This window comes from Petromyzon marinus, chromosome 76 (genome assembly GCF_048934315.1).
Source record: "Petromyzon marinus isolate PM22_M1 ecotype Great Lakes invasive population chromosome 76, UKy_Petmar_22M1.pri1.0, whole genome shotgun sequence".
Lineage (NCBI taxonomy): Eukaryota > Metazoa > Chordata > Hyperoartia > Petromyzontiformes > Petromyzontidae > Petromyzon > Petromyzon marinus.
In genome coordinates this window covers 4,871,982-4,898,912 of record NC_133742.1, presented here as the reverse complement: position 1 = coordinate 4,898,912, position 26,931 = coordinate 4,871,982, and the positions used below count along the sequence as shown (strand labels likewise).

General features: G+C 54.0%; 1 protein-coding gene across 1 annotated transcript in view; it reads right to left on the bottom strand.

Moving 5' to 3' along the window:
• LOC116957534 (eosinophil peroxidase-like) overlaps positions 1–26,103 on the bottom strand; it is a 54,784-nt gene extending 28,681 nt beyond the window's left edge. The window contains exons 1-10 of the mRNA XM_076056610.1: positions 25,914–26,103; positions 23,712–23,907; positions 20,609–20,759; positions 15,694–15,860; positions 14,246–14,378; positions 13,118–13,247; positions 8,682–8,897; positions 5,687–6,041; positions 3,821–3,981; positions 1,069–1,327 (exon numbers count right to left, since the gene is read on the bottom strand). Coding sequence (XP_075912725.1) covers positions 1,069–1,327; positions 3,821–3,981; positions 5,687–6,041; positions 8,682–8,897; positions 13,118–13,247; positions 14,246–14,378; positions 15,694–15,860; positions 20,609–20,759; positions 23,712–23,841 — 1,702 coding nt within the window. The 5' untranslated portion in view covers positions 23,842–23,907; positions 25,914–26,103. The remainder of the gene's footprint in view (positions 1–1,068; positions 1,328–3,820; positions 3,982–5,686; positions 6,042–8,681; positions 8,898–13,117; positions 13,248–14,245; positions 14,379–15,693; positions 15,861–20,608; positions 20,760–23,711; positions 23,908–25,913) is intronic.
• Positions 26,104–26,931: the final 828 nt, after the last annotated feature.

Genomic DNA, 26,931 nt, shown 5'->3' with positions numbered 1-26,931 from the left:
GGCCATCGAAGTCACCTGACTCCTCGGCCTTGCCTGCGATCCCTCCACGGATGTTCGTCTTCAGTGGGGGGGGGGGGGGGGGGGGCATAAGTAACACACGCACGTGCCCGTACACGTGCCCATACACGTGCCCACACACGTGCCCGTACACCTGCCCATATACGTGCCCATACACGTGCCCATACACCAGCCCATACACGTGCCCATACACGTGCCCGTACACCTGCCCATACACCTGCCCATACACCTGCCCATACACGTGCCCACACACCTGCCCACACACGTGCCCATACACGTGCCCATACACCTGCCCACACACGTGCCCATACACGTGCCCATACACGTGCCCACACACGTGCCCATACACGTGCCCATACACCTGCCCATACACGTGCCCATACACCTGCCCATACACGCGCCCACACACCTGCCCATACACGTGCCCACACACCTGCCCATACACGCGCCCATACACGTGCCCATACACGTGCCCACACACCTGCCCATACACGCGCCCATACACGTGCCCATACACCTGCCCATACACGCGCCCACACACGCGCACACGCACACACGCGCCGATACACGCGCACACACCAACACACACACCAACACACACACACACACACGTGCCCACACACCAACACACACCAACACACCAACACACCAACACACACACACCAACACACACCAACACACACACACACACCAACACACACACGCACACACCAACACACACACCAACACCAACACACACACACCAACACACACACCAACACACACACCAACACACACCAACACACACACCAACACACACCAACACACACCAACACACACACCAACACCAACACACCAACACACACACACCAACACACCAACACACACACACGTGCCCACACACCAACACGCACACACCAACACACCAACACACACACGTGCCCACACACCAACACACACCAACACACACACCAACACCAACACACACACACACCAACACACACACACACACCAACACACACCAACACACACACCAACACCAACACACACCAACACACACGCCGCCGGTACCTTCCTCGACGATCCTCCAGGGCGACAGGAAGGCCCGGTGCAGGGCCAGGTTGGGGTAGCGGGGGTGCTCCCGGTAGTTGTCGCCGAGCCGCTGAAGCACTGGCTGCACGGTGACGTGGCCGAAGCGGAAGGCGGCGGTCGCGTGGACGTTGGCGATGCGGGGGTCGGCGCTGGGGTCGTAGCCCGAGTACGGCCCCAGGGTGGCGTTGGCCGCGGCCGGCCCGATCACCCGGGGCACGTAGTCCCGCCACGTGATGATCTGCGAGTTGGTGAAGGGGTGGTGGTGGTGGTGGTGGGGTGGGTGGTTGGGTGGGTGGGTGGGTGGTGGGTGGGTGGTGGAGGGGGAGGTTGATGTTGAGTCGATGTCCGTGGCGACGTTCGAGGGGGGGCGAAACGTCGCTCACTCAGTCACTCAGTCACTCAGTTACTCAGTCATTCAGTCACTCTGTCAGTCACCCAGTCACTCAGTCACTCAGTCAGTCCCCCAGTCAGTCACTCACTCACTCAGTCCCCCACTCAGTCACTCAGTCACTCAGTCCCCCACTCAGTCACTCACTCAGCCACTCAGCCACTCAGCCCCGCCACCTGCATGTAGGCTGCGAGTATCCTGCGTGTCTCCTGGTACACGGACTCGCCCCCCCAGTGGGGGTTGAGTTCCCGCAGGGCGCGTGCCACTCAGTCACTCAGCCACTCAGCCACTCATTCACTCAGTCACTCAGTCACTCAGCCACTCCATCCCACAGTCACACAGCCACTCAGTCACTCAGCCACTCAGTCACTCAGTCACTCAGCCACACAGCCACTCAGTCACTCAGTCACTCTGTCACTCTGTCACTCAGTCACTCCATCACTCAGCCACTCAGTCACTCAGCCACTCAGCCACTCCATCCTACAGCCACTCAGTCACTCAGCCACTCAGTCCCGCAGTCACTCAGTCACTCAGTTACTCAGTCACTCAGTCACTCAGCGACTCAGTCACTCAGCCACTCAGCCACTCAGCTATTCAGCCACTCAGCCACTCAGCCACTCAGCCACTCAGTCCCTCAGCGACTCAGCCACTCAGTCACTCAGCCACTCAGCTATTCAGCCACTCGGTCACTCAGTCACTCAGTCACTCATTCACTCAACTACTCAGCTACTCAGCCACTCAGCCACTCAGTCACTCTGTCCCACAGTCACTCAGCCACTCAGCCACTCCGTCCCACAGCCACTCAGCCACTCTGTCACTCTGTCACTCCGTCACTCAGTCACTCAGCCACTCAGTCACTCAGCCACTCAGTCACTCAGTCACTCCGTCACTCCGTCACTCAGCCACTCAGTCACTCAGCCACTCAGTCACTCAGTCACTCAGTCACTCCGTCACTCAGTCACTCAGTCACTCAGCCACTCAGTCACTCAGTCACTCAGCCACTCAGTCACTCAGCCACTCAGTCACTCAGTCACTCAGTCACTCAGTCACTCCGTCACTCAGTCACTCAGTCACTCAGCCACTCAGTCACTCAGCCACACAATCACTCAGCCACTCGGTCACTCAGTCACTCAGCCACTCAGCCACTCAGTCACTCAGCCACTCAGTCACTCAGTCACTCCGTCACTCAGTCACTCAGTCACTCAGCCACTCAGTCACTCAGCCACTCAGCCACTCAGTCACTCAGCCACTCAGTCACTCAGTCACTCCGTCACTCAGTCACTCAGTCACTCAGCCACTCGGTCACTCAGTCACTCAGCCACTCAGTCACTCAGCCACTCAGTCACTCAGTCACTCAGTCACTCCGTCACTCAGTCACTCAGTCACTCAGCCACTCAGTCACTCAGTCCCACAGCCTCTCAGCCACTCAGTCACTCAGCCTCTCAGTCACTCAGTCACTCAGCCACTCTGTCACTCCGTCACTCAGCCACTCAGTCCCACAGTCACTCAGCCACTCTGTCACTCCGTCACTCAGCCACTCAGTCACTCCGTCACTCAGCCACTCAGTCACTCAGTCACTCAGCCCCCCCCCCCCCACCTGCATGTAGGCTGCGAGTATCCTGCGCGTCTCCTGGTACACGGACTCGCCCCCCCAGTGGGGGTTGAGTTCCCGCAGGGCACGTGCCACTCAGTCACTCAGCCACTCAGCCACTCAGCCACTCTGTCACTCTGTCACTCCATCACTCAGTCACTCAGCCACTCAGTCCCACAGCCACTCAGTCACTCAGTCACTCAGCCACTCAGCCACTCAGTCACTCAGCCACTCAGTCACTCCGTCACACAGTCACTCAGTCACTCAGTCACTCAGTCACTCCGTCACTCAGTCACTCCGTCACACAGTCACTCAGTCACTCAGTCACTCAGTCACTCCGTCACTCAGTCACTCCGTCACACAGTCACTCACTCAGTCACTCAGTCACTCAGCCCCTCCACCTGCATGTAGGCTGCGAGTATCCTGCGCGTCTCCTGGTACACGGACTCGCTCCCCCAGTGTGGGTTGAGTTCCCGCAGGGCACGTGCCACTCAGTCCCGCAGTCACTCAGTCACTCAGTCACTCATTCACTCAGTCACTCAGTCACTCAGCCACTCCATCCCACATTCACTCAGTCACTCAGCCACTCAGCCACTCAGTCACTCATTCACTCTGTCCCACAGTCACTCAACCACTCAGTCACTCTGTCACTCTGTCCCACAGCCACTCAGCCACTCAGTCACTCTGTCACTCTGTCCCACAGCCACTCAGCCACTCAGTCACTCTGTCCCACAGTCACTCAGCTCCCCCACCTGCATGTAGGCTGCGAGTATCCTGCGTGTCTCCTGGTACACGGACTCGCTCCCCCAGTGTGGGTTGAGTTCCCGCAGGGCACGTGCCACCCGGTTGTGCTCGCGCAGGAACACGGCGTGGAACGCGATGAGGCCGTTGTTCTCGTTCGCGCGCACCTCGCCTGCAGAGGAATCGTCGCGGGCCTCATCGTCATCATCGTCGTCATCGTCATGATCGTCGTCATCATCGTCATCATCGTCGTCATCCTCATCATCGTCATGATCGTCATCATCATCGTCATCGCGGTCCTCATCGTCATCATCGTCGTCATTGTCATCATCGCGGGCGTCGTCAACGGCATCGTCATCGGCAGTAGCATCGTTATCATCGTCATCATCGTCATCATCGTCATCATCGTCGTCATCATCGTCATCATCGTCGTCATCATCATCGTCATCATCGTCATCATCGCGGTTCTCATCATCATCATCGTCGTCATCGTCATCATCGCGGTCCTCATCATCATCATCGTCATCATCGTCATCATCGCAGGCATCGTCATCAGCAGTAGCATAGTCGTCATCGTCGTCATCGTAGGCATGATCGTCATCAACGGCATCGTCATCGGCAGTAGCATCGTCATCATCGTCATCATCGTCATCATCATCGTCATCATTGTGGGCATTATCGCAGGCATGATCGTCATCATCGGAAGCAGCATCGTCGCCATAATCGTCGTCAGCAGACATCGATCGTCATCGCAGGGCATCAGCGAGCATCAATCACCACCACCATCCCAACTCCACCACCACCCCACCACCACCCCACCACACCACCAACACCACCATCCCAACTCCACCACCACCATCCCACCAACACCACCACCACTCCTCCACACCACCATCCCAACACCACCACCACACCACTCCACCACTCCACCACACCACCACCACCACCACCACACCACTCCACCACACCACCACCACCACTCCACCACACCACCACCATCCCAACTCCACCACCACCATCCCACCAACACCACCCTACAACCCTACCACCACCACAACCCCAACACAACCCCCCCACCCCACCACCACCACCACACCACCACCATCCCAACTCCACCACCACCATCCCACCAACACCACCACCACCCCACAACCCTACCACCACCACACCACCACCACCCCAACACCACCACAACCCCAACACAACCCCCCCACCACCACCACCCACCCCACCCTACCACCACCACCACCACCACCCCCCCACCACCACACCACCACCATCACCCACCCCACAACCCTACCCCCACCACCACCCCACCACACCACCACCATCCCACCAACACCACCACCACTCCTCCACACCACCACCATCCCAACTCCACCACCACCATCCCACCAACACCACCACACCACCAACACCACCACACCACCAACACCACCACCACCACCACCACCCCACCACTCCTCCACACCACCACCATCCCAACTCCACCACCACCATCCCACCAACACCACCACCACTCCACCACACCACCACCACCACTCCTCCACACCACCATCCCAACACCACCACCACACCACTCCACCACTCCACCACTCCACCACATCACCACCACCACCACCACACCACTCCACCACACCACCACCACCACTCCACCACACCACCACCATCCCAACTCCACCACCACCATCCCACCAACACCACCCTACAACCCTACCACCACCACAACCCCAACACAACCCCCCCACCCCACCACCACCACCACACCACCACCATCCCAACTCCACCACCACCATCCCACCAACACCACCTCCCCCCACCACCCCCCCACCACCCCACCACCACCACCCCCACCACAACCCCCCCCAACCACGCACCGGCGAGGAAGCACGGCACGACGGGCGACCCGTCGCGGTTCAGCGCGCAAGCGCTGGCGCCCACGCCCTCCGCGAAGGGCGGCAGGCCGCGCCCTCCGTCCGTGTAGTCGCCGTTCACCCGCAGCTCCCCGCCCGCCCCTCGCAGCCCCGCGGCCACCGCGCGGCCGCTGCCGTACACCTGGCCGGCGTCCACGAAGGCCGTGATGGCGTTGAGCTGCTCACGAGGGCGGGGGCCGCCGGCCGCGGGCAGGCCAAAGACGGCCGCCCGGTCGCCCGTGCCGCACGCGGGCGACGAGCGGAAGAAAGGGATGCACGCCGAGGCGGTGCGGTTGATGCGCGTGTCGTTGGCTGGGACCTGTTTTTTGAGTTTGTTTGGGGGGGTGTTTTGGTTTTGGTGGGTTTTGTGGGTTGGTGTGTGGGTTGGGGTGTGGGTGTGGTTGGTGGTGTTGTGTGGTGTGGTTGGTGGTGGTGGTTTTGAAGTGGCGGTGGTGGTGGTAGTGGAGCGGTGGTGGTGGTGGTGCGGTGGTGGTGGTGGTGGAACGGTGGTGGTGAGGTGGTGATGGTGGAGCGGTGGTGGTGGAGCGGTGGTGGTAGTGGTGGTGGAGCGGTGGTGGTGTTTGTGGAGCAGTGGTGGTGGTGGTGAGGTGGTGATGGTGGAGCGGTGGTGGTGGTGGTGAGGTGGTGGTGGTGGTGGTGGAACGGTGGTGATGGAGCGGGGGTGGTGGAGCGGTGGTGGTGGTGGTGGAGCGGTGGTGGTGGTGGTGGAGCGGTGGTGGTGTTGGTGGAGCAGTGGTGGTGGTGGTGAGGTGGTGATGATGGAGCGGTGGTGGTGGTGAGGTGGTGATGGTGGACGGTGGTTGTGGAGCGGTGGTTGTGGTAGTGAGGTGGTGATGATGGAGCGGTGGTGGTGGTGGTGGTGAGGTGGTGATGGTAGAGCGGTGGTGGTGGTGGTGGTGAGGTGGTGATGGTGGAGCGGCAGGTGGTGGTGGTGGTGGTGAGGTGGTGATGGTGGAGCGGTGGTGTTGGTGGTGGAGCGGTGGTGGTGGAGCGGTGGTGGTAGTGGTGGAGCGGTGGTGGTGGTGGTGGAGCGGTGGTGGTGGTGTTGAGGTGGAGGTGGTGGTGGTGAGTGGGTGAAAAGAGAATACAGTGTGAGCTTGGTGAGACAGACAGAGAGAGATGCTGAACCAGCGGCTCCACCCTCACACGGACGTAGGCCCAATGTCTACCAGAGGTTACAACCGCGGTCTGCTTTCCAAACGTTCCAACTGCATACCAACGTTCGCCCCAACGTTCGCCCAACGTTGCCCCAACGTTCTGCAAACGTTAAAACCAACGTTCGCCAATCGTCGCCCCAACGTTCACCCAACGACAATTGCGCAACATCACCCCAATGTTGCTCCGACGTTCGCCTCAACGTGCGCCCGAATATTCGCCCAACGTCGCCTCAACATCCACCTCAACGTCCACCGTCAACGTCCACCTCAACGTCCACCCAACATCCACCTCAACGTCTGCCCAACATCCACCCGAACGTCCGCCCGAACATTCGCCTCAACGTGCGCCTCAACATTCGCCCAACGTCGCCTCAACATCCACCTCAACGTCCACCGTCAACATCCACCCGAACGTCCGCCCAACATCCACCTCAACGTCCACCTCAACGTCCTCCTCAACGTCCGCCCGAACATCCACCTCAACATCCACCTCAACATCCACCCGAACATTCGCCCAACGTCGCCTCAACATCCGCCCAACGTCGCCTCAACATCCGCCCAACGTCCGCCTCGATGTCCGCCCCGAATATCCGCCCCGAACGTCCGCCCCCGAACGTCCTCCCCCCGAATATCCACCCGAACGTGCGCCCGAACGTCCTCCCCGAATATCCACCCGAACGTGCGCCTGAACGTCCACCCCCCGAATATCCACCCGAACGTGCGCCCCCGAACGTCCTCCCCCCGAATATCCACCCGAACGTCCGCCCCCGAACGTCCTCCCCCCGAATATCCACCCGAACGTCCGCCCCCCGAACGTCCGCCCCGAATATCCACCCGAACGTCCACCCCCGAACGTCCTCCCCCCGAATATCCACCCGAACGTGCGCCTGAACGTCCACCCGACTTCGCCCCGAACGTCCGCCCCCGAACGTCCTCCCCCCGAATATCCACCCGAACGTCCGCCCCCGAACGTCCGCCCCGAATATCCACCCGAACGTCCGCCCCCGAACGTCCTCCCCCCGAATATCCACCCGAACGTCCGCCCGAACGTCCTCCCCGAATATCCACCCGAACGTCCTCCCCGAATATCCACCCGAACGTCCGCCCCCGAACGTCCTCTCCCCGAATATCCACCCGAACGTGCGCCTGAACGTCCGCCCCGAATATCCACCCGAACGTCCGCCCCCGAACGTCCTCCCCCCGAATATCCACCCGAACGTCCGCCCCCGAACGTCCTCCCCCCGAATATCCACCCGAACGTGCGCCTGAACGTCCGCCCCGAATATCCACCCGAACGTCCGCCCCCGAACGTCCTCCCCGAATATCCACCCGAACGTCCGCCCCCCGAACGTCCGCCCCGAATATCCACCCGAACGTCCGCCTGAACGTCCGCCCCGAATATCCACCCGAACGTCCGCCCCCGAACGTCCTCCCCCCGAATATCCACCCGAACGTCCGCCCGAACGTCCTCCCCGAATATCCACCCGAACGTCCGCCCCCGAACGTCCTCCCCCCGAATATCCACCCGAACGTGCGCCTGAACGTCCGCCCCGAATATCCACCCGAACGTCCGCCCCCCGAACGTCCGCCCCGAATATCCACCCGAACGTCCGCCTGAACGTCCGCCCCGAATATCCACCCGAACGTCCGCCCCCGAACGTCCTCCCCCCGAATATCCACCCGAACGTCCGCCCCCGAACGTCCTCCCCGAATATCCACCCGAACGTCCGCCCCCAAACGTCCTCCCGACGTCCTCCCTCCCTCCCCGCCCTCCCCGCTACCTGTATGGGGAAGCAGGGTTCTCGTCTGTCGCAGGAGGAGTCGCAGTCGAGGCCCCCGGCGAAGGAGCGCAGGCTGGGGCTCTGCGGGGTCAGGTCGGTGTCATGAGCCGTCCACTGACCCCACTGCACGAAGGCGCTGGACAGCGAGGCGACGTCGTCCCGGGACGATGCGTCGCCCGCCGCAAGGCGCACGATCTCGTTGGACACCACGCGCACCTGGTGGGTGGGTGTGTGGGGTGGTGGGTGGGGGGTGTGGGGGGGGTGGGGGGTGTGGGGGGGGTTGTGTGTGGGTGGAGTGGGGGGTGTGGTGTTGTGTGTGGGTGGGTGGGTTGTGTGGGTTGTGTTGTGTGTGGTGTGGTGTGTGATGGGGGTTGTGTGTGTGGGTTGTGTGTGGGTTGTGTGTGGGTTGTGGTGTGGGTTGTGTGTGGGTGGTGTTGTGTGTGGGGTGTGTGTGGGTGGGGTGTGTGTGGTGTGTGTGGGGGGTGTGGTGTGGGGTGGTGTGTGGGTGGAGTGGGGGGTGTGGTGTTGTGTGTGGGTGGGTTGTGTGTGGGGTGTGTGGGTTGTGTGGGTGTGTGGGTGGTGTGTGGGGGGTGGTGTGTGGGGGGTGGTTGTTGTGTGGTGTGTGGTGTGGGTGAGGTGTGTGGGTTGTGTGTGGGTGGTGGTGTGGTGTGGGTGGTGTGGGTTGTGTGGGTGGTGGGATGTGGGTTGTATGTGGGTGGGGTGGTGTGTGGGTGGAGTGTGGGTGGAGTGGGGGGTGTGGTGTTGTGTGGTGTGTGGGTGGGTTGTGTGGGTTGTGTTGTGTGTGGTGTGGTGTGTGATGGGGGTTGTGTGTGTGGGTTGTGTGTGGGTTGTGTGTGGGTTGTGGTGTGGGTTGTGTGTGGGTGGTGTTGTGTGTGGGGTGTGTGTGGGTGGGGTGTGTGTGGTGTGTGTGGGGGGTGTGGTGTGGGGTTGTGTGTGGGGTGGTGTGTGGGTGGAGTGGGGGGTGTGGTGTTGTGTGTGGGTGGGTTGTGTGTGGGGTGTGTGGGTTGTGTGGGTGTGTGGTGTGTGTGGTTGTGGTGTGTGGGGGGTGGTGTGTGGGGGGTGGTTGTTGTGTGGTGTGTGGTGTGGGTGAGGTGTGTGGGTTGTGTGTGGGTGGTGGTGTGGTGTGGGTGGTGTGGGTTGTGTGGGTGGTGGGATGTGGGTTGTATGTGGGTGGGGTGGTGTGTGGGTTGTGTGTAGATTGTGTGGGTTGTGTTGTGTGTGGGGTGTGGGTTGTGTGGGTGGTGTTGTGTGTGGGGTGTGTGTGGGTTGTGTTGTGTGTGGGGTGTGTGTGGGTGGTGTGTGGGGTGGTGTGTGTGGGGTGTGTGTGGTGTGTGGTTGTGTGGGGTGTTGTGTGTGGGGTGGTGTGTGGTGTGTGGGTGGTGTTGTGTGTGTGGTGTGGGTGGTGTGTGGGTTGTGTGTGGGTTGTGGTGTGGGTTGTGTGTGGGTGGTGTTGTGTGTGGGGTGTGTGTGGGTGGTGTGTGGGTGGTGTGGGTGGAGTGGGTGTGGTGTGGGTGGTGTGGTTGTTGTTGGTGGTGTGGGTGGGGTGTGGTTGATGTGGTGTGGGGTGGGTTGGTGTGATGGGAGGGGAGGGAGGGAGGGAGGGGAGGGAGGGGGATGTGGGGGGGAGACCAACGTTGACCCAACATCTCCGAAAGGTGCGTAAGAAACAAAGACAAAGGTCCCCCGTGTAGCCTTTAACAGTCTCTAGGGGCAAGTTGCTGCAAGCGAGCAGGGTCCCATCGGTGAGCTCCTCCGGCAGGCAAGGCTGCGATGGCTGGGTCATGTAGCCCGCATGCCCAGCCACCGCATGCCGAAACAGCTTTTGTTCGGCCGGATTGAGGGGGCTAAGCGGGCGCGGCACGGGCTAGAGAAGAGATGGAGTGATGTGGTACAGGAGGACGTGGAGCTGAGTGGACTTGCCGATGACTGGTACCAGCGGTGTCAAGATCGGCCTCTGTGGAGGAGGCTCGTGAAGGACGCTGCTACTGGGCAGTTGGAGGCAGTCGCCCTCCAACAACAACGGAGGGCGGAGGAGCGACGCTCAGAACAACGAGCGGAGCACCAGGTGGCTAAAGCACAGCAGGTTGGCACAGTAGGGGGCACAGGTGGTGCATCAGCCAGTCATCTCAGTCAGTCGACCCGTGGCACCTGCTGGGTCTGCCCCGTGACCTCCTGCCAGCGGGCGTTCGACACTTCACGTGGCCTCAGGGTGCACATAGCCTGGCACAAGCGTCGTGGTGACGTCACCGCCACTTAGTGGCGAATGGCGGTTGTTGTTGTAGATGTGTGTGTGTATGTGTGTGTATGTGTGTATGTAGGTGTATGTAGGTGTGTGTGTGTATGTAGGTGTGTGTGTGTATGTAGATGTGTGTGTGTGTGTAGATGTGTGTGTATGTAGGTGTGTGTGTGTGTATGTAGATGTGTGTGTGTGTGTAGATGTGTGTGTATGTAGGTGTGTGTGTATGTAGATGTGTGTGTATGTAGATGTGTGTGTATGTAGATGTATGTGTGTGTGTAGATGTGTGTGTGTATGTAGATGTGTGTGTGTGTAGATGTGTGTGTATGTAGGTGTGTGTGTGTATGTAGATGTGTATGTAGGTGTATGTAGATGTATGTGTGTATGTAGATGTGTATGTATGTAGATGTGTGTGTGTATGTAGATGTGTGTGTGTGTGTGTAGATGTGTGTGTGTATGTAGATGTGTGTGTGTGTGTGTGTAGATGTGTGTGTGTGTGTAGATGTGTGTGTGTGTGTATGTAGCTGTGTGTGTGTATGTAGCTGTGTGTGTGTATGTAGATGTGTGTGTGTGTATGTAGATGTGTGTGTGTATGTAGATGTGTGTGTGTATGTAGATGTGTGTGTGTATGTAGATGTGTGTGTATGTAGATGTATGTGTGTATGTAGATGTGTGTGTGTATGTAGGTGTGTGTGTATGTAGGTGTGTGTGTGTATGTAGATGTGTGTGTGTGTATGTAGCTGTGTGTGTATGTAGGTGTATGTAGATGTGTGTGTGTATGTAGATGTGTGTGTGTAGGTGTATGTAGATGTGTGTGTGTATGTAGATGTGTGTGTGTGTGTGTAGATGTGTGTGTGTATGTAGATGTGTGTGTGTATGTAGATGTGTGTGTGTGTAGATGTGTGTGTATGTAGATGTGTGTGTGTATGTAGATGTGTGTGTGTGTGTGTAGGTGTGTGTGTGTGTATGTAGATGTGTGTGTGTGTAGATGTGTGTGTGTGTGTATGTAGATGTGTGTGTGTGTATGTAGATGTGTGTGTATGTAGGTGTATGTAGATGTGTGTGTATGTAGATGTGTGTGTGTGTGTATGTAGCTGTGTGTGTGTATGTAGATGTGTGTGTGTGTAGATGTGTGTGTGTGTATGTAGATGTGTGTGTGTATGTAGATGTGTGTGTGTGTGTATGTAGATGTGTGTGTGTATGTAGATGTGTGTGTGTGTGTATGTAGATGTGTGTGTGTATGTAGATGTGTGTGTATGTAGGTGTATGTAGATGTGTGTGTGTATGTAGATGTGTGTGTGTGTGTGTAGATGTGTGTGTGTGTGTAGATGTGTGTGTGTGTGTGTAGATGTGTGTGTGTGTGTAGGTGTGTGTGTGTATGTAGATGTGTGTGTGTGTATGTAGATGTGTGTGTGTATGTAGATGTGTGTGTGTGTGTGTAGGTGTGTGTGTGTATGTAGATGTGTGTGTGTGTGTGTAGATGTGTGTGTGTGTGTGTGTAGGTGTGTGTGTATGTAGATGTGTGTGTGTGTATGTAGATGTGTGTGTATGTAGGTGTGTGTGTATGTAGATGTGTGTGTGTGTGTAGGTGTGTGTGTGTGTATGTAGATGTGTGTGTGTGTAGATGTGTGTGTGTGTGTAGATGTGTGTGTGTGTATGTAGATGTGTGTGTGTGTGTAGATGTGTGTGTGTGTGTATGTAGATGTGTGTGTGTGTAGATGTGTGTGTGTGTATGTAGATGTGTGTGTGTAGGTGTATGTAGGTGTGTGTGTGTGTAGATGTGTGTGTGTATGTAGGTGTGTGTGTGTGTGTGTATGTAGGTGTGTGTGTGTGTGTAGATGTGTGTGTATGTAGATGTGTGTGTGTGTATGTAGATGTGTGTGTGTGTATGTAGATGTGTGTGTATGTAGATGTGTGTGTATGTAGATGTGTGTGTGTGTGTAGATGTGTGTGTATGTAGATGTGTGTGTGTGTGTGTGTAGATGTGTGTGTGTAGATGTGTGTGTGTGTAGGTGTGTGTGTGTATGTAGGTGTGTGTGTGTATGTAGGTGTGTGTGTGTATGTAGATGTGTGAGTGTATGTAGATGTGTGTGTGTATGTAGATGTGTGTGTGTGTGTGTAGATGTGTGTGTGTGTGTAGATCTGTGTAGATGTGTATGTAGATGTGTGTGTGACTGACCGAAGGCAGAGCGAATCCGTTGTGAAGCTTCGCCTCGTCCCAGCCACGTGGCAACGAGGCATTGTCATCGTACTCGGCCGGAAGCCACCGTACAAGGGCCACGTTGGCAGCGCCCAGACGCGGGTTTGCTCTGCGGGTGGTGGGGGGGAGGGTGTAGGACAGGTTGAGTGGGGGTTGAGTGGAGGGGTGGCGGTATGATGGCAGTTACGAATTCTCAGCATGGACTGTTAACATTTTTTTGAAGCGTCAACATATATATATTTTTTATAAACACTTTCTTATGGGACTATCGTTTTTAATGGCCTGGTATCTCCCCCCCCCCCCCCCCCCTGTTGTTGCACTCCGAGTTGTGCGCCTGGTATTTGTTGATGATGGTGACGTTGTTGATGGTGATGATGATCACGTTGTTGATGGTGACGTTGATGATGGCGATGTCACCTGTTGTTGCACTCCGAGTTGTGCGCCTGGTATTTGTTGATGTTGATGATGGTGATGTTGTTGATGGTGATGATGATCACGTTGTTGATGGTGACGTTGATGATGGCGATGTCACCTGTTGTTGCACTCCAAGTTGTGAGCCTGGTATTTGTTGATGTTGATGATGGTGACGTTGTTGATGGTGATGATGATCACGTTGTTGATGGTGACGTTGATGATGGCGATGTCACCTGTTGTTGCACTCCGAGTTGTGCGCCTGGTATTTGTTGATGTTGATGATGGTGACGTTGTTGATGGTGATGATGATCACGTTGTTGATGGTGACGTTGATGATGGCGATGTCACCTGTTGTTGCACTCCAAGTTGTGAGCCTGGTATTTGTTGATGTTGATGATGGTGACGTTGTTGATGGTGATGATGATCACGTTGTTGATGGTGACGTTGATGATGGCGATGTCACCTGTTGTTGCACTCCGAGTTGTGCGCCTGGTATTTGTTGATGTTGATGATGGTGACGTTGTTGATGGTGATGATGATCACGTTGTTGATGGTGACGTTGATGATGGCGATGTCACCTGTTGTTGCACTCCGAGTTGTGCGCCTGGTATTTGTTGATGTTGATGATGGTGACGTTGTTGATGGTGATGATGATCACGTTGTTGATGGTGACGTTGATGATGGCGATGTCACCTGTTGTTGCACTCCGAGTTGTGCGCCTGGTATTTGTCGCTGAAGCAGTCGGAGGAGCAGAGCGGCGTCTGGAGCTGAGCGCCACAGCCCGTGACGCGCGCGATCGTGGCCAGGTCCTGAGGACTCAGGAAGTCTGCGGCGATAGGTCGGAAACGAACGGACACATCGATTAGAAACATCCGCCCGCGGGCTAACACCGCCACTCAAACTAATCGGCATCACCAAACGCAAATGTTGGTGTGAAGGGAAATAAGCTGCTATGAAAGTTTGGGATACGCTACTTGAATAAATATACTGTACCATTGAAAATTAGTTTAATGTTTGGTATGATTTAGAACATCTTTCCAATGATTGCTTAGTTTGAAACCATCTTCCTCGGTTGAAATTGTGTCTGCGTTTGTAAATCTGAATTGCCTCGTGGATAAATCTCTGATAAAAACCCGTGGGTTTGCAGAGGACCTTGGTATCGGAGAAAATTATATCGTGATCGCCCACAGCGTTGTAACAGTGATCAGCTACGGCAGAAGAATTCGTTCTGCCGTGTTTCAAATGTAATTTGTGCTCGCGAATTCGGTCAGAGACATGCCGTTTCGTCTCCCCGATATAGCAATCACCACAGGTGCAGATCAATTTGTAAACCCCCGGGTACTGTAAGTCAGGAATGACATCCTTCACAGAAGGGATCAGGTCACGGATTTTGTGTACTGTATTGATCACTGTTACAACGCTGTGGGTGATCACAATATAATTTTCTCCGATACCAAGGTCCTCTGCAAACCCACGGGTTTTTATCAGAGATTTATCCACGAGGCAATACAGATTTAAAAACACAGACACAATTTCAACCGAGAAAAGATGGTCTCAAATTAAGCAATCATTGGAAAGATGTTCTAAATCGTACCAAACATTAAACTAATTTTCAGTGGTACAGTATATTTATTCAAGTAGCGTATCCCAAACTAGCAGCTTATTTCCCTTCAAACCAACATTTGTAAACTCCTCCCCCCCTCACCCAACCCCGTGCCGGTCCTCTACATCATTGTTACGCTAATTCCTTTGTCAAGGCGTTTTTTTGTCTCCTCCAGACACAGCTTAAAGGACGCGACCTGGGCTTGGCTGTCTTCACTCCGACGCTGTCCTCTGGACAGCACGGACCGAATAGAACCAAAGTGCGCGGGATTTGCTTGCGGTCGCGAAAAATCTTCAAATCCAGAGCCGCGATGCGCCCGCGATCAGCGTCGGGGTGCCGGCTGACGAGCCCCCCCCTCTCCCGATCGCGGCCGGGTCCCGCGGACCCGGCCGGTCTGCGGCGATAGGCCGGAGGCCAACGGGGGAGGGACGTCGATCGGGGAACCATCGGCCCGTGCCGATAACGATCAGCGTCACCGCGCGCCATCCAGCAGCGGATAGAAGCCCTCCGCCCACCGCCCAGCCCCGAACAGCTCTACCGGTGTCGTTGAGGTCCCTCTTGGCGCGGCGAGGCAGGAGGAGAGCCAAGGCGACGTCGAGGGTCTCGGCGGATCTCACGGCGGTGCGAGTGGCGCCCGCCGGCTGTTTGAAGAAGGCCAGCAGGTCCGCGGGGGACGCGCCACGGGAGGCCAGGCGGTCCTTCACTCTGCGGTGGTGGGCGGGGTGGGTGGTGGTGGTGGGGGTGGGGGGGGCAGAGGCACTGGGTGGGTGGGTTGTGGGTGGGTTGGTGGTAGTGGGTTGGGGTGGGTGGGTTGTGGGTGATGGTGGTGGTGGAGTGAGTGGGTTGGTGGGTTGGTGGGTGGTGGGGTGAGTTTTGGTGAGTGGGTGGGTGGGTGGGTTGATGGTGGTGGGTGGACTGAGTGGGTTGGTGGGTGGGTTGGTGGGTGGTGGGGTGAGTTGGTGGTAGTGGGTTGGGGTGGGTTGGTGGGTGGGTGGGTGGGTTGTGGGTGATGGTGGTGGTGGAGTGAGTGGGTTGGTGGGTTGGTGGGTGGTGGGGTGAGTTTTGGTGAGTGGGTGGGTGGGTTGATGGTGGTGGGTGGACTGAGTGGGTTGGTGGGTGGGTTGGTGGGTGAGTGGGGGTGAGTTGGTGGTAGTGGGTAGGGTGAGTGAGTGGGTTGGTGGGTGGGTGGGGTTGGTGGGTGGGTTGGGGTGAGTGGGTGGGTGGGTTAGTTGGTGGTGGTGGTGGTGGTGGAGTGAGTGGGTTGGTGGGTTGGTGGGTGGTGGGGTGAGTGGGTGGGTGGGTGGGTTGATGGTGGTGGGTGGACTGAGTGGGTTGGTGGGTGGGTTGGTGGGTGGTGGGGTGAGTTGGTGGTAGTGGGTTGGGGTGGGTTGGTGGGTGGGTGGGTGGGTTGGTGGTGATGGTGGTGGTGGAGTGAGTGGGTTGGTGGGTTGGTGGGTGGTGGGGTGAGTGGGTGGGTGGGTGGGTTGATGGTGGTGGGTGGACTGAGTGGGTTGGTGGGTGGGTTGGTGGGTGGTGGGGTGAGTTGGTGGTAGTGGGTTGGGGTGAGTGGGTGGGTGGGTTGGTGGTGGTGGGTTGGTTGTGGTGGTGGAGTGAGTGGGTTGGTGGGTGGGTGGGGTTGGTGGGTGGGTTGGGGTGAGTGGGTGGGTGGGTTGGTTGGTGGTGGTGGTGGTGGACTGAGTGGGTTCGTGAGTGGGTTGGTGGGTGAGTGGGGGTGAGTTGGTGGTAGTGGGGTGGGGTGAGTGGGTGGGTGGGTGGGTGGGTTGGTGGTGGTGGGGTGAGTGGGTGGTGGTGGAGTGAGTGGGTTGGTGGGTGAGTGGGTGGGTTGGTGGGTGGGTGATGGAGTGAGTGGGTTGGTGGGTGGGTTGGTGGGTGAGTGGGGGTGAGTTGGTGGTAGTGGGTTGGGGTGAGTGGGTGGGTGGGTGGGTTGGTGGTGGTGGGGTGAGTGGGTGGTGGTGGAGTGAGTGGGTTGGTGGGTGAGTGGGTGGGTTGGTGGGTGTGTGGTGGGGTGAGTGGGCGGATGGGTGGGTTGGTGGGTGGTGGGTGGGTTGGTGGTGGACTGAGTGGGTTGGTGGGTGGGTTGGTGGGTGGGTGGGTTGATGGTGGTGGGGTGAGTGGGTGGGTTGGTGGGTCCGTGGGTGGGTGGGTGGATGGGTGGGTTGGTGGTGGGGTGAGTGGGTGGGTTGGTGGGTCCGTGGGTGGGTGGATGGGTGGGTGGGTTGGTGGTGGTGGTGGAGTGAGTGGGTTGGTGGGTGGTGGGGTGAGTGGGTGGATGGGTGGGTGGGTGGTGGGGTGAGTGGGTGGGTGGGTGGGTTGGTGGGTGGTGGGGTGAGTGGGTGGATGGGTGGGTGGGTGGGTTGGTGGTGGTGGGGTGAGTGTGTGGGTGGGTGGGTTGGTGGTTGCGTGGGTGGTAGTGGTGGGGTGAGTGTGTGGGTGGTGGTGGTGGGTGGATGGGTGGGTGATGGTTGTGGGGGTTAGTGGAGGGGTTGGTGGTGGTGATGATGGTGGTGGTGTTGGTGGTGGGGATGGTGGTGGTAGTGTTGGGTGGTGCTAGTGGCCATGGTGGTTATTTGGTGGTGGTGGTGGTGTTGTAGTGCTAGAGGGCATGGTGGTGGTGGTGGTGGTGGTATTGGCGCTGTAGTTGCTGGTGGAGCTACTCAGCGGTGAGCCCTTGCCTGCTAACAGTCAAACAAAGTTTCAAACTTGAAGACGCCGCTAAATCAACGCGGTTCACGACGCCTTAAGCCCCATTCATCAATCTCCCTCCCCGGCCAGCATTTCACACATTTTGTACATACCGCACTCTAGGGATGAGTGCACATCCACCCCCCATCTCTCTCTCTCTTAGACAAGAGAGATGATGATTCTAAAACGTAAACTATGATTTTTATTTGATTTTGACGCAGCGTGGAAGACCACTTGGTAACTGTGTAGCGACCTGGGCCCATGGCGAATCATCGCAAGCTCGGCAAAGCAGCTCACGATCGTCCCAATGTGGAAATTTGCGTAGCGATCTGAACGCACAGAGACCCAGAGAGATACGTAGAGATGCAAAGAGATACATAGAAACCCATAGAGATACGTAGAGACGCAGAGAGACACATAGAGACCCAGAGAGATACGTAGAGATGCATAGAGACAAATAGAGACCCACAGAGATACGTAGAGACGCATAGAGATACATAGAGACCCATAGAGATACGTAGAGATGCATAGAGATACATAGAGACCCTTAGAGATACAAAGAGACCCAGAGAGATATATAGAGACCCATAGAGATACATAGAGACCCATAGAGATACGTAGAGATGCATAGAGATACATAGAGACCCACATAGATACATAGAGACCCATAGAGATACATAGAGACCCAGAGAGATACATAGAGACCCATAGAGATACGTAGAGATGCATAGAGATACACAGAGACCCACAGAGATACATAGCGACCCATAGGGATACATAGAGACCCAGAGAGATACATAGAGACCCATAGAGATACATATAGACCCATAGAGATACATAGAGACACATAGAAACACAGATACCCATAGATAGTCATACAGACCAATAGAGATACATAGAGACACATAGAGACCCATAGAGATGCATAGAGACCCAGAGATATACGTAGAGATGCATAGAGATACATAGAGACCCACAGAGATACATAGAGACCCATAGAGACCCATAGAGACACACAGATACCCATTGATAGTTATACAAACCCATAGAGATACATAGAGACACATAGAGACCCATAGAGAACCATAGAGATACATAGATATCCATAGAGACACATAGAGACACAGATACCCATAGATAGTCATACAGACCCATGGAAATACATAGAGACACATAGAGACCCATAGAGATACACAGAGACCCAGAGAGATACATAGAGATGCATAGAGATATATAGAGACCCAAAGAGATACATAGAGACCCATAACGACCCATAGAGACCCATAGAGACACATTAAAACACACAGATACCCATAGATAGTCATACAGACCCATAGAGATACATAGAGACACATAGAGACCCATAGAGTCACATAGAGACACACAGATACCATAGATAGTCATACAAACCAATAGAGATACATAGAGACACATAGAGACCCATAGAGACCCACAGATAGTCATACAGACCCATAGAGATACATAGAGACACATAGAGACACACAGAGTCCCATGGAAAACCATAGAAATACATAGAGACCCATAAAGATACATAGAGACCCATAGAGACCCATAGAGACACATAGAGACATACAGATACCCATAGATAGTCATACAGACCCATAGAGATACATAGAGACACATAGAGACACACAGAGTCCCATGGAAAACCATAGAGAGACATAGAGACCCATAGAGATACATAGAGACCCATGGAGACTCAGAGATATCCAAAGACCCGAAGCTTCGTGCGGAGCGACAGACCAGGTAGCTTCCACACAGCGTTACGCAACCAATGAAATGATATTGCCACTCGACTGATTCGGGGTGAGATTTCTGCTGTTAAACTGGAGCCGGTCATGAGCACACTGACCAGGTATGGGAAACTCTCCACTCTCTCCACAACTGCCCCATCACCGATTGGGAGTTGTGGGGGTGGTGTGTCTACCCAGGCAGGTGCTTAGTTTTGGTGGGGCTGATGGTAAGGCCCCACCTCTTAGTGGCAAGCACCAGGTTCAGCAGCAGCGCCTCCAACTCCTCTTCTGAGTGTGCAGCTATTACGAAATCATCGGCATACATAACGTGATTGAGCAATAGGGAGCCATCCCTTGACCGCACCCGGGCATCGATCAGCCTCCCATTGTAGCTGTACCAGATGGAAATTCCTCCAGTACAGCTATTAAGGGCTTCACGAACTACATTGTCGAAATGGATGTTAAATAATGTCGCACCCCAAGCTGTACAGGGAATGGCTCCGACTCCCGGCCACGTAGTTTTACCCGGGCCCGCTCACCAGCATGAAGGTCCTTAATGATTGTGAGCAGAGGGTCAGCGACTCCGAAAGCACGAAGAACAACCCAGAGCCCAGGGCCTACTGATGGTATCATAGGCCTTGACCAGGTCAATAAAGCAGAGATGTAGCTCTTGCTGGAATTCCCTACACCTCTGCTGTTGCAGACACGGACATAAAAAAAATATGGCGTCCGTGCAGAACCGCCCTTTCCTGAAACCGCATTGGGGCTCCGCAAGCCTCTCCTCAGCGCGCCTGGCGAGGCGACGTTGAAGAATAATCCTTTGCCAGGACCTTTCCCGGCACACTCAGGGGTGAGATGCCCCTGTAGTTGTTACACTCTGTGCGGTACACCAACACTACACCGCACCACAATGCACCACACCATACACTCCACACCACACTCCACACTCCACACACCACACACCACACTCCACACACCACACCACACACACCACACCTATCGCGTGAGTATTTGTAGGCACCGTTGACCGTCTCCATCGCCTCGCGCAGCGCGGAGCGCAGGAGACGCCCGCCCGCCTCCCTGGGACTCCGATGCCCCATCTCCTCCGGCGCCTCATCCTGCACCTCCACCTCCTCATCCACCAGCCCTGGGGAGACGCGGTCAGAGGTGAACGGCGTCTCTGCGTCTGTGTCTTTAGGTGGGGCGGTAGTGTAGCGGGTAGCGCTACGAACCCGGCGACACGGGTTCGATTCCCCGCTCACGGCCAACAGCACCGGTGACGATTGTGTGAACCGGTCTTGGGCCTCCCCTAGGTCGACTCAGCCTCAAATGAGTACCTGGCGCGGTGTGAAGTAAAACATCGCCGCTGGGGAGGCAAAGGCGGTCGGGCGTGGTGCTGGTCACCCAACCGTTCGTGTATTACCGTGCCGGCCTTTATGGTGTATACACAAGTGCTGTGCCACTACACTACACTATGCACTACACTGCATACTACACTATACACTACACTATACACTACTACAGACTACACTATACACTATACACTACACTATACACTACACTGTACTACACTATACACTACACTATGCACTACACTGCATACTACACTATACACTACACTATACACTACTACAGACTACACTATACACTACACTATACACTACACTGTACTACACTATACACTACAGTACACACTACACTGCATACAATACTATATACTACACTGCATACTACACTATACACTACTATACACTACACTATACACTATAGACTACTATACACTACACTATACACTACACTATAAACTACACTGCATACTACACTATACACTACACAATACACTACACTATACACTCCACTATATACTGCACTATAGACTACTATACACTACATTATACACTTCACTACACTATACACTATACTACTATACACTACACTATACACTATAGACTACTATACACTACACTATACACTACACTATAAACTACACTGCATACTACACTATACACTACACAATACACTACACTATACACTCCACTATATACTGCACTATAGACTACTATACACTACATTATACACTTCACTACACTATACTACTATACACTGCACTATACACTATAGACTACTACACTATACACTACACTATAAACTACACTGCATACTACACTATACACTACACAATACACTACACTATACACTCCACTATATACTGCACTATAGACTACTATACACTACATTATATACTTCACTACACTATACACTACACTACTATACACTACACTATACACTACACTATAAACTACACTATGCATTACACTATACACTCCACTATATACTACACTATATACTACACTGCATACTACACTATACACTACACTACTATACACTATACACTACACTATACACTCCACTACTATACACTCCACTATACACTACACTACACACTACATTATACACTGCACTATAGACTACACTATACACTACACTATACACGAACCTCTGTCAAGACAGAGGTTCTTTGTAAGCCATCTGGCTACCTTGAGAGATTCGTTCATGAGGCTATCCACATATACAAGCGCAGAGACAATATCAACCGAGAAGATGGATTCTGGCTTAGCAATCATTGGAAGGGTTTGATCAACCATTTCGGGTCTTAATTGATTGTTCACGCTTACGGTGGCTTTCAGACAGCATACATTAAATATTTCGTCTCCCCCCTCCTATTTTCAGAACATAGATGGACTCGTCCTTCTAAATAAACTTGCCAAATCGCTGCGCGTGGCGCTGACGTTTTTTATAAATAAATAAATACACCGTTTAAAAATAAATAAATTAATGCGAACCGACACACCTGATGATGACCGTTTGTGTTATGGTCGAAACGTCGTGAGAATTTTTTATTGTTTCATATATTTTTTTATTATTTTATTGTTTCCCTTCAACGTGGTGACTTTACCGAAAGAGCTAAGAATATAAAAAAACATGTATTTTATTTATTTTAATTTTCTACCCACGCGACTTTAACGAAATAAACGTAGAGTATGAATTTCTTGCAGTGAGGAAAGTATTAAAGTTCAGAAGTTAATGTCCTAAATCGTGACATCGCTGAGCAATGGAGCCGCGTGCTGACTCTGGGCTTGGCCTGTCTGGCCCGGGCCCCCGGGCATGGGGGGCGAGAGGGTGGGGGTCTGGGTGTGTGGTTGCGTGTGTGGGTGTGTGTAATTGTGTGTGTGATTGTGTGTGTGTCTGTGTGTGATTGTCTTTGTGGTTGTGTGTGTGGGTGTGTGTGGTTGTGTGTGTGGGTGGTGTGTGTGTAGTATGATTGTGTGTGTGTGGTGTGTGTGTGGTTGTGTGTGTGGGTGGTGTGATTGTGAGTGTGTGTGTGTGATTGTGTGTGTGGTTGTGTGTGTGTAGTGTGTATGATTGTGTGTGTGTGTCGTTGTGTGTGGTTGTGTGTGTGATTGTGTGCATGTATGTGTGTGTGATTGTGTGTATGTGGTGTGGTGGTTGTGTGTGTGATTGTGTGTGGTTGTGTGTGTGATTGTGTGTGTGTGGTTGTGTGTGTGATTGTGTGTGTGGTTGTGTGTGTGTGGTTGTGTGTGTGTATGTGTGTGTGATTGTGTGTGTGGTTGTGTGTGTGTGTGATTGTGTGTGTGGTTGTCTGTGTGTGTCTGTGTGTGTGTGGTTGTCTGTGTATGTGTGTGTGGTTGTGTGTGCGTGTAGTGTGTGTGTAGTGTGTGTGTGTGATTTTGTGTGTGTGTGATTTTGTGATTGTGTGTATGTGGTGTGGTGGTTGTGTGTGTGGTTGTGCGTGTGATTGTGTGTGTGTCTGTGTGTGTGGTTGTGTGTGTGGTTGTGTGTGTGTGTGTGTAGTGTGTGTGTGATTGTGTGTGTGTCTGTGTGTGGTTGTGTGTGTGTCTGTGTGTGGTTGTGTGTGGTTGTGTGTGTGGTTGTGTGTGTGTGTAGTGTGGTTGTGTGTGGTTGTGTGTGTGGTTGTGTGTGTGTGTAGTGTGTGTGTGTGTGTCTGCGTGTGTGTGTGGTTGTGTGTGTGTCTGTGTGGTTGTGTGTGGTTGTGTGTGTCCAAGGAATCTGCGCTCACCTCGTAGTTGAAACGAGCCGACGATATCTCTGGCCATGAGAACCACCATCAGCATCACCATCAGCAGCCTCAGCAGATGATGGTGATGGCGGTGATGGTGGTGCTGATGATGATGATGATGGTGCATCATCGCTGTCACGTGAAGAGAACCACGGCGAGGAGGTTCTTGCAGAAGAGTTCCAGTCACCGAGTTGACCTACAGAGAGGACCCAGGACCGGTTCATCGTCATCCGTGGCTTGCGCCCAGAGCGGGAATCGAACTTGGGTCGCCGTCGGCATCGGCAGAACAACGCGGTGCTAACCGCTGCACCACCGCTCCGCACGAGCCTCTCGCTCGCTCGCTCGTTCATTAAAAACTCACTCGCTCAACCATTCACTCGCTCAACGACTCAACCATTCAGTCACTCAACCACTCAACCACTCACTCGCTCAACCATTCACTCGCTCAATCACTCACTCACTCAACCATTCACTCACTCAACCATTCACTCACTCAACCACTCACTCACTAACTCAACCATTCACTCACTCAACCACTCACTCACTCACTCAACCATTCACTCACTCAACCACTCATTCGCTCAACCATTCACTCACTCAACCATTCACTCACTCACTCAACCATTCACTCACTCAACCACTCACTCACTCACTCAACCATTCACTCACTCAACGGCTCAACCATTCAGTCACTCAACCACTCAACCACTCACTCACTCTACCACTAACTCACTCAACCACTCACTGACTCAACCACTCACTCGCTCAACCATTCACTCACTCAAACATTCACTCACTCAACCATTCACTCACTCACTCAACCACTCACTCACTCAACCATTCACTCACTCAACCATTCACTCACTCACTCAACCACTCACTCACTCAACCACTCACTCACTCAACCATTCACTCACTCAATCACTCACTCACTCAACCATTCACTCACTCAACTATTCACTCACTCAATCACTCACTCACTCAACGACTCAACCATTTACTCGCTCAACCACTCACTCACTCAACCACTCACTCAACCATTCACTCACTCAACCATTCACTCACTCAACCACTCACTCACCTACTCACTCACTCAACCATTCACTCACTCAAACACCCACTCACTCAACCATTCACTCACTCAACCATTCACTCACTCAACCACTCACTCACTCAACCATTCACTCACTCAACCATTCACTCACTCAACCATTCACTCACTCACTCAACCACTCACTCACTCAACCACTCACTCACTCAACCACTCACTCACTCAACCATTCACTCACTCAACCACTCACTCGCTCAACCATTCACTCGCTCACTCAACCACTCACTCACTCATTCAACCATTCACTCACTCAACCGCTCACTCACTCACTCACCTACTCAATCACTCACCTACTCAACCACTCACTCACTCAACCATTCACTCACTCAACCACTCACTCACTCAAATACTCACTCACTCACCCACTCACTCACCCACCCACTCACCCACTCAGGGACAAGAGCTGTGAGCTAGCTACTAACACAGACAAAGGTGCCCCCTATAGCCTCGGCAGAGTGTCAAGGGCAAGAGCTGTGAGAATAGTGGTGGTGGTGGTGATGATGGTGGTGATGATGATGGTTGTGATGGTGGTGATGATTCAGATGATGATGGTGGTAGTGACGACGATGATGGTGATTATGGTAGCAATGATGATGGTGGCTGTGATGATGGTGGTGATTATGATGATGATGGTGGTGGTAGTTATGTTGATGGTGGTGATGATGGTGGTGGTGATGATGGTGAAGATGATGGTGGTGATGATGGTGATGGTAATGATGATGGTGATGGTGGTGGTGATGTTGATGGTGGTGATGATGGTGAAGATGATGGTGATGGTGGTGGTGGTGATGTTGATGGTGATGGTGGTGATAATGATGATGGTGAAGATGATGCTGATGATGATGGTGATGGTGGTGATGATGATGATGATGGTGATGATGATGCTGATGATGATGCTGATGATGATGGTGATGATGATGCTGATGATGATGGTGATGGTGGTGATGATGGTGAAGATGATGCTGATGATGATGGTGGTGGTGGTGATGATGATGGTGATGGTGGTGGTGATGTTGATGGTGGTGATGATGCTGATGATGATGCTGATGATGATGTTGATGATGATGGTCCTTGTTTAGACACTCGCTCACCCTTTTGTGTCGTTCGTCAGGTCTCCACTGGCCGACTCTAAAAACCTCCGGCAAAAACGGCGCATTTATAGACGACTTGACACACCAGCTTGCGTGTGTGTACGTGTGTGTGTGTGTAGGTGTGTGTGTGGGCGTGTGTGTGTATGTGTGTGTGTGCGTGTGTACGTGTATGTGTGGGCGTGCGTGTGTACGTGTGTATGTGTGTGTATGGGCGTGTGTGTGTAAGTGTGTATGTGTGTGTGTACGTGTGTGTGTACGTGTGTGTGTGTATGGGCGTGTGTTTGTGTAGGTGTGTGTGTACGTGTGTGTGGGTATGTATGTGTGTATGTACGTGTGTGTGTGCGTGTGTACGTGTATGTGTAGGGCGTGCGTGTGTACGTGTGTATGTGTGTGTGTATGGGCGTGTGTGTAGGTGTGTAGGTGTGTGTGTGTGTGTACGTGTGTGTGGGTATGTATGTGTGTGTGTAGGTGTGTGTGTGTGGGCGTGTGTGTGGGTGTGTGTGGGTGTGTGTGTGTATGGGCGTATTTTCAGTCCGTCTGCTACAGCAGAGGTGTAGGGAATTCCCACAAGACCTACATCTCTGCTTTATTGACCTGGTCAAGGCCTATGACACCATCAATAGGCCTGGGCTCTGGGTTATTCTTCGTGCTTTCGGAGTCCCTGACCCTCTGCTAACGATCATTAAGGACCTTCATGATGGTGAGCGGGCCCGGTACAAACTACGTGGCCGGGAGTCAGAACCATTCCCTGTACACCTTGGGGTGCGACAGGGATGTCCTCTGGTTCCCACATTATTTAACATCTATTTTGACCACTTCGTGACGCTTTCAGGAGCGGTACCGGAGGAATTTCCATCTAGTTTCAGATACAATGGGAGGCTGATCGATGCCCGGGTGCGGTCAAGGGATGGCTCCCTATTGCTCAACCACGTTATGTATGCCGATGATTTGGTAATAGCTGCTCATTCAGAGTAGGATTTGGAGGCGCTGCTGCTGAAACTGGAGCGTGCCACTAAGA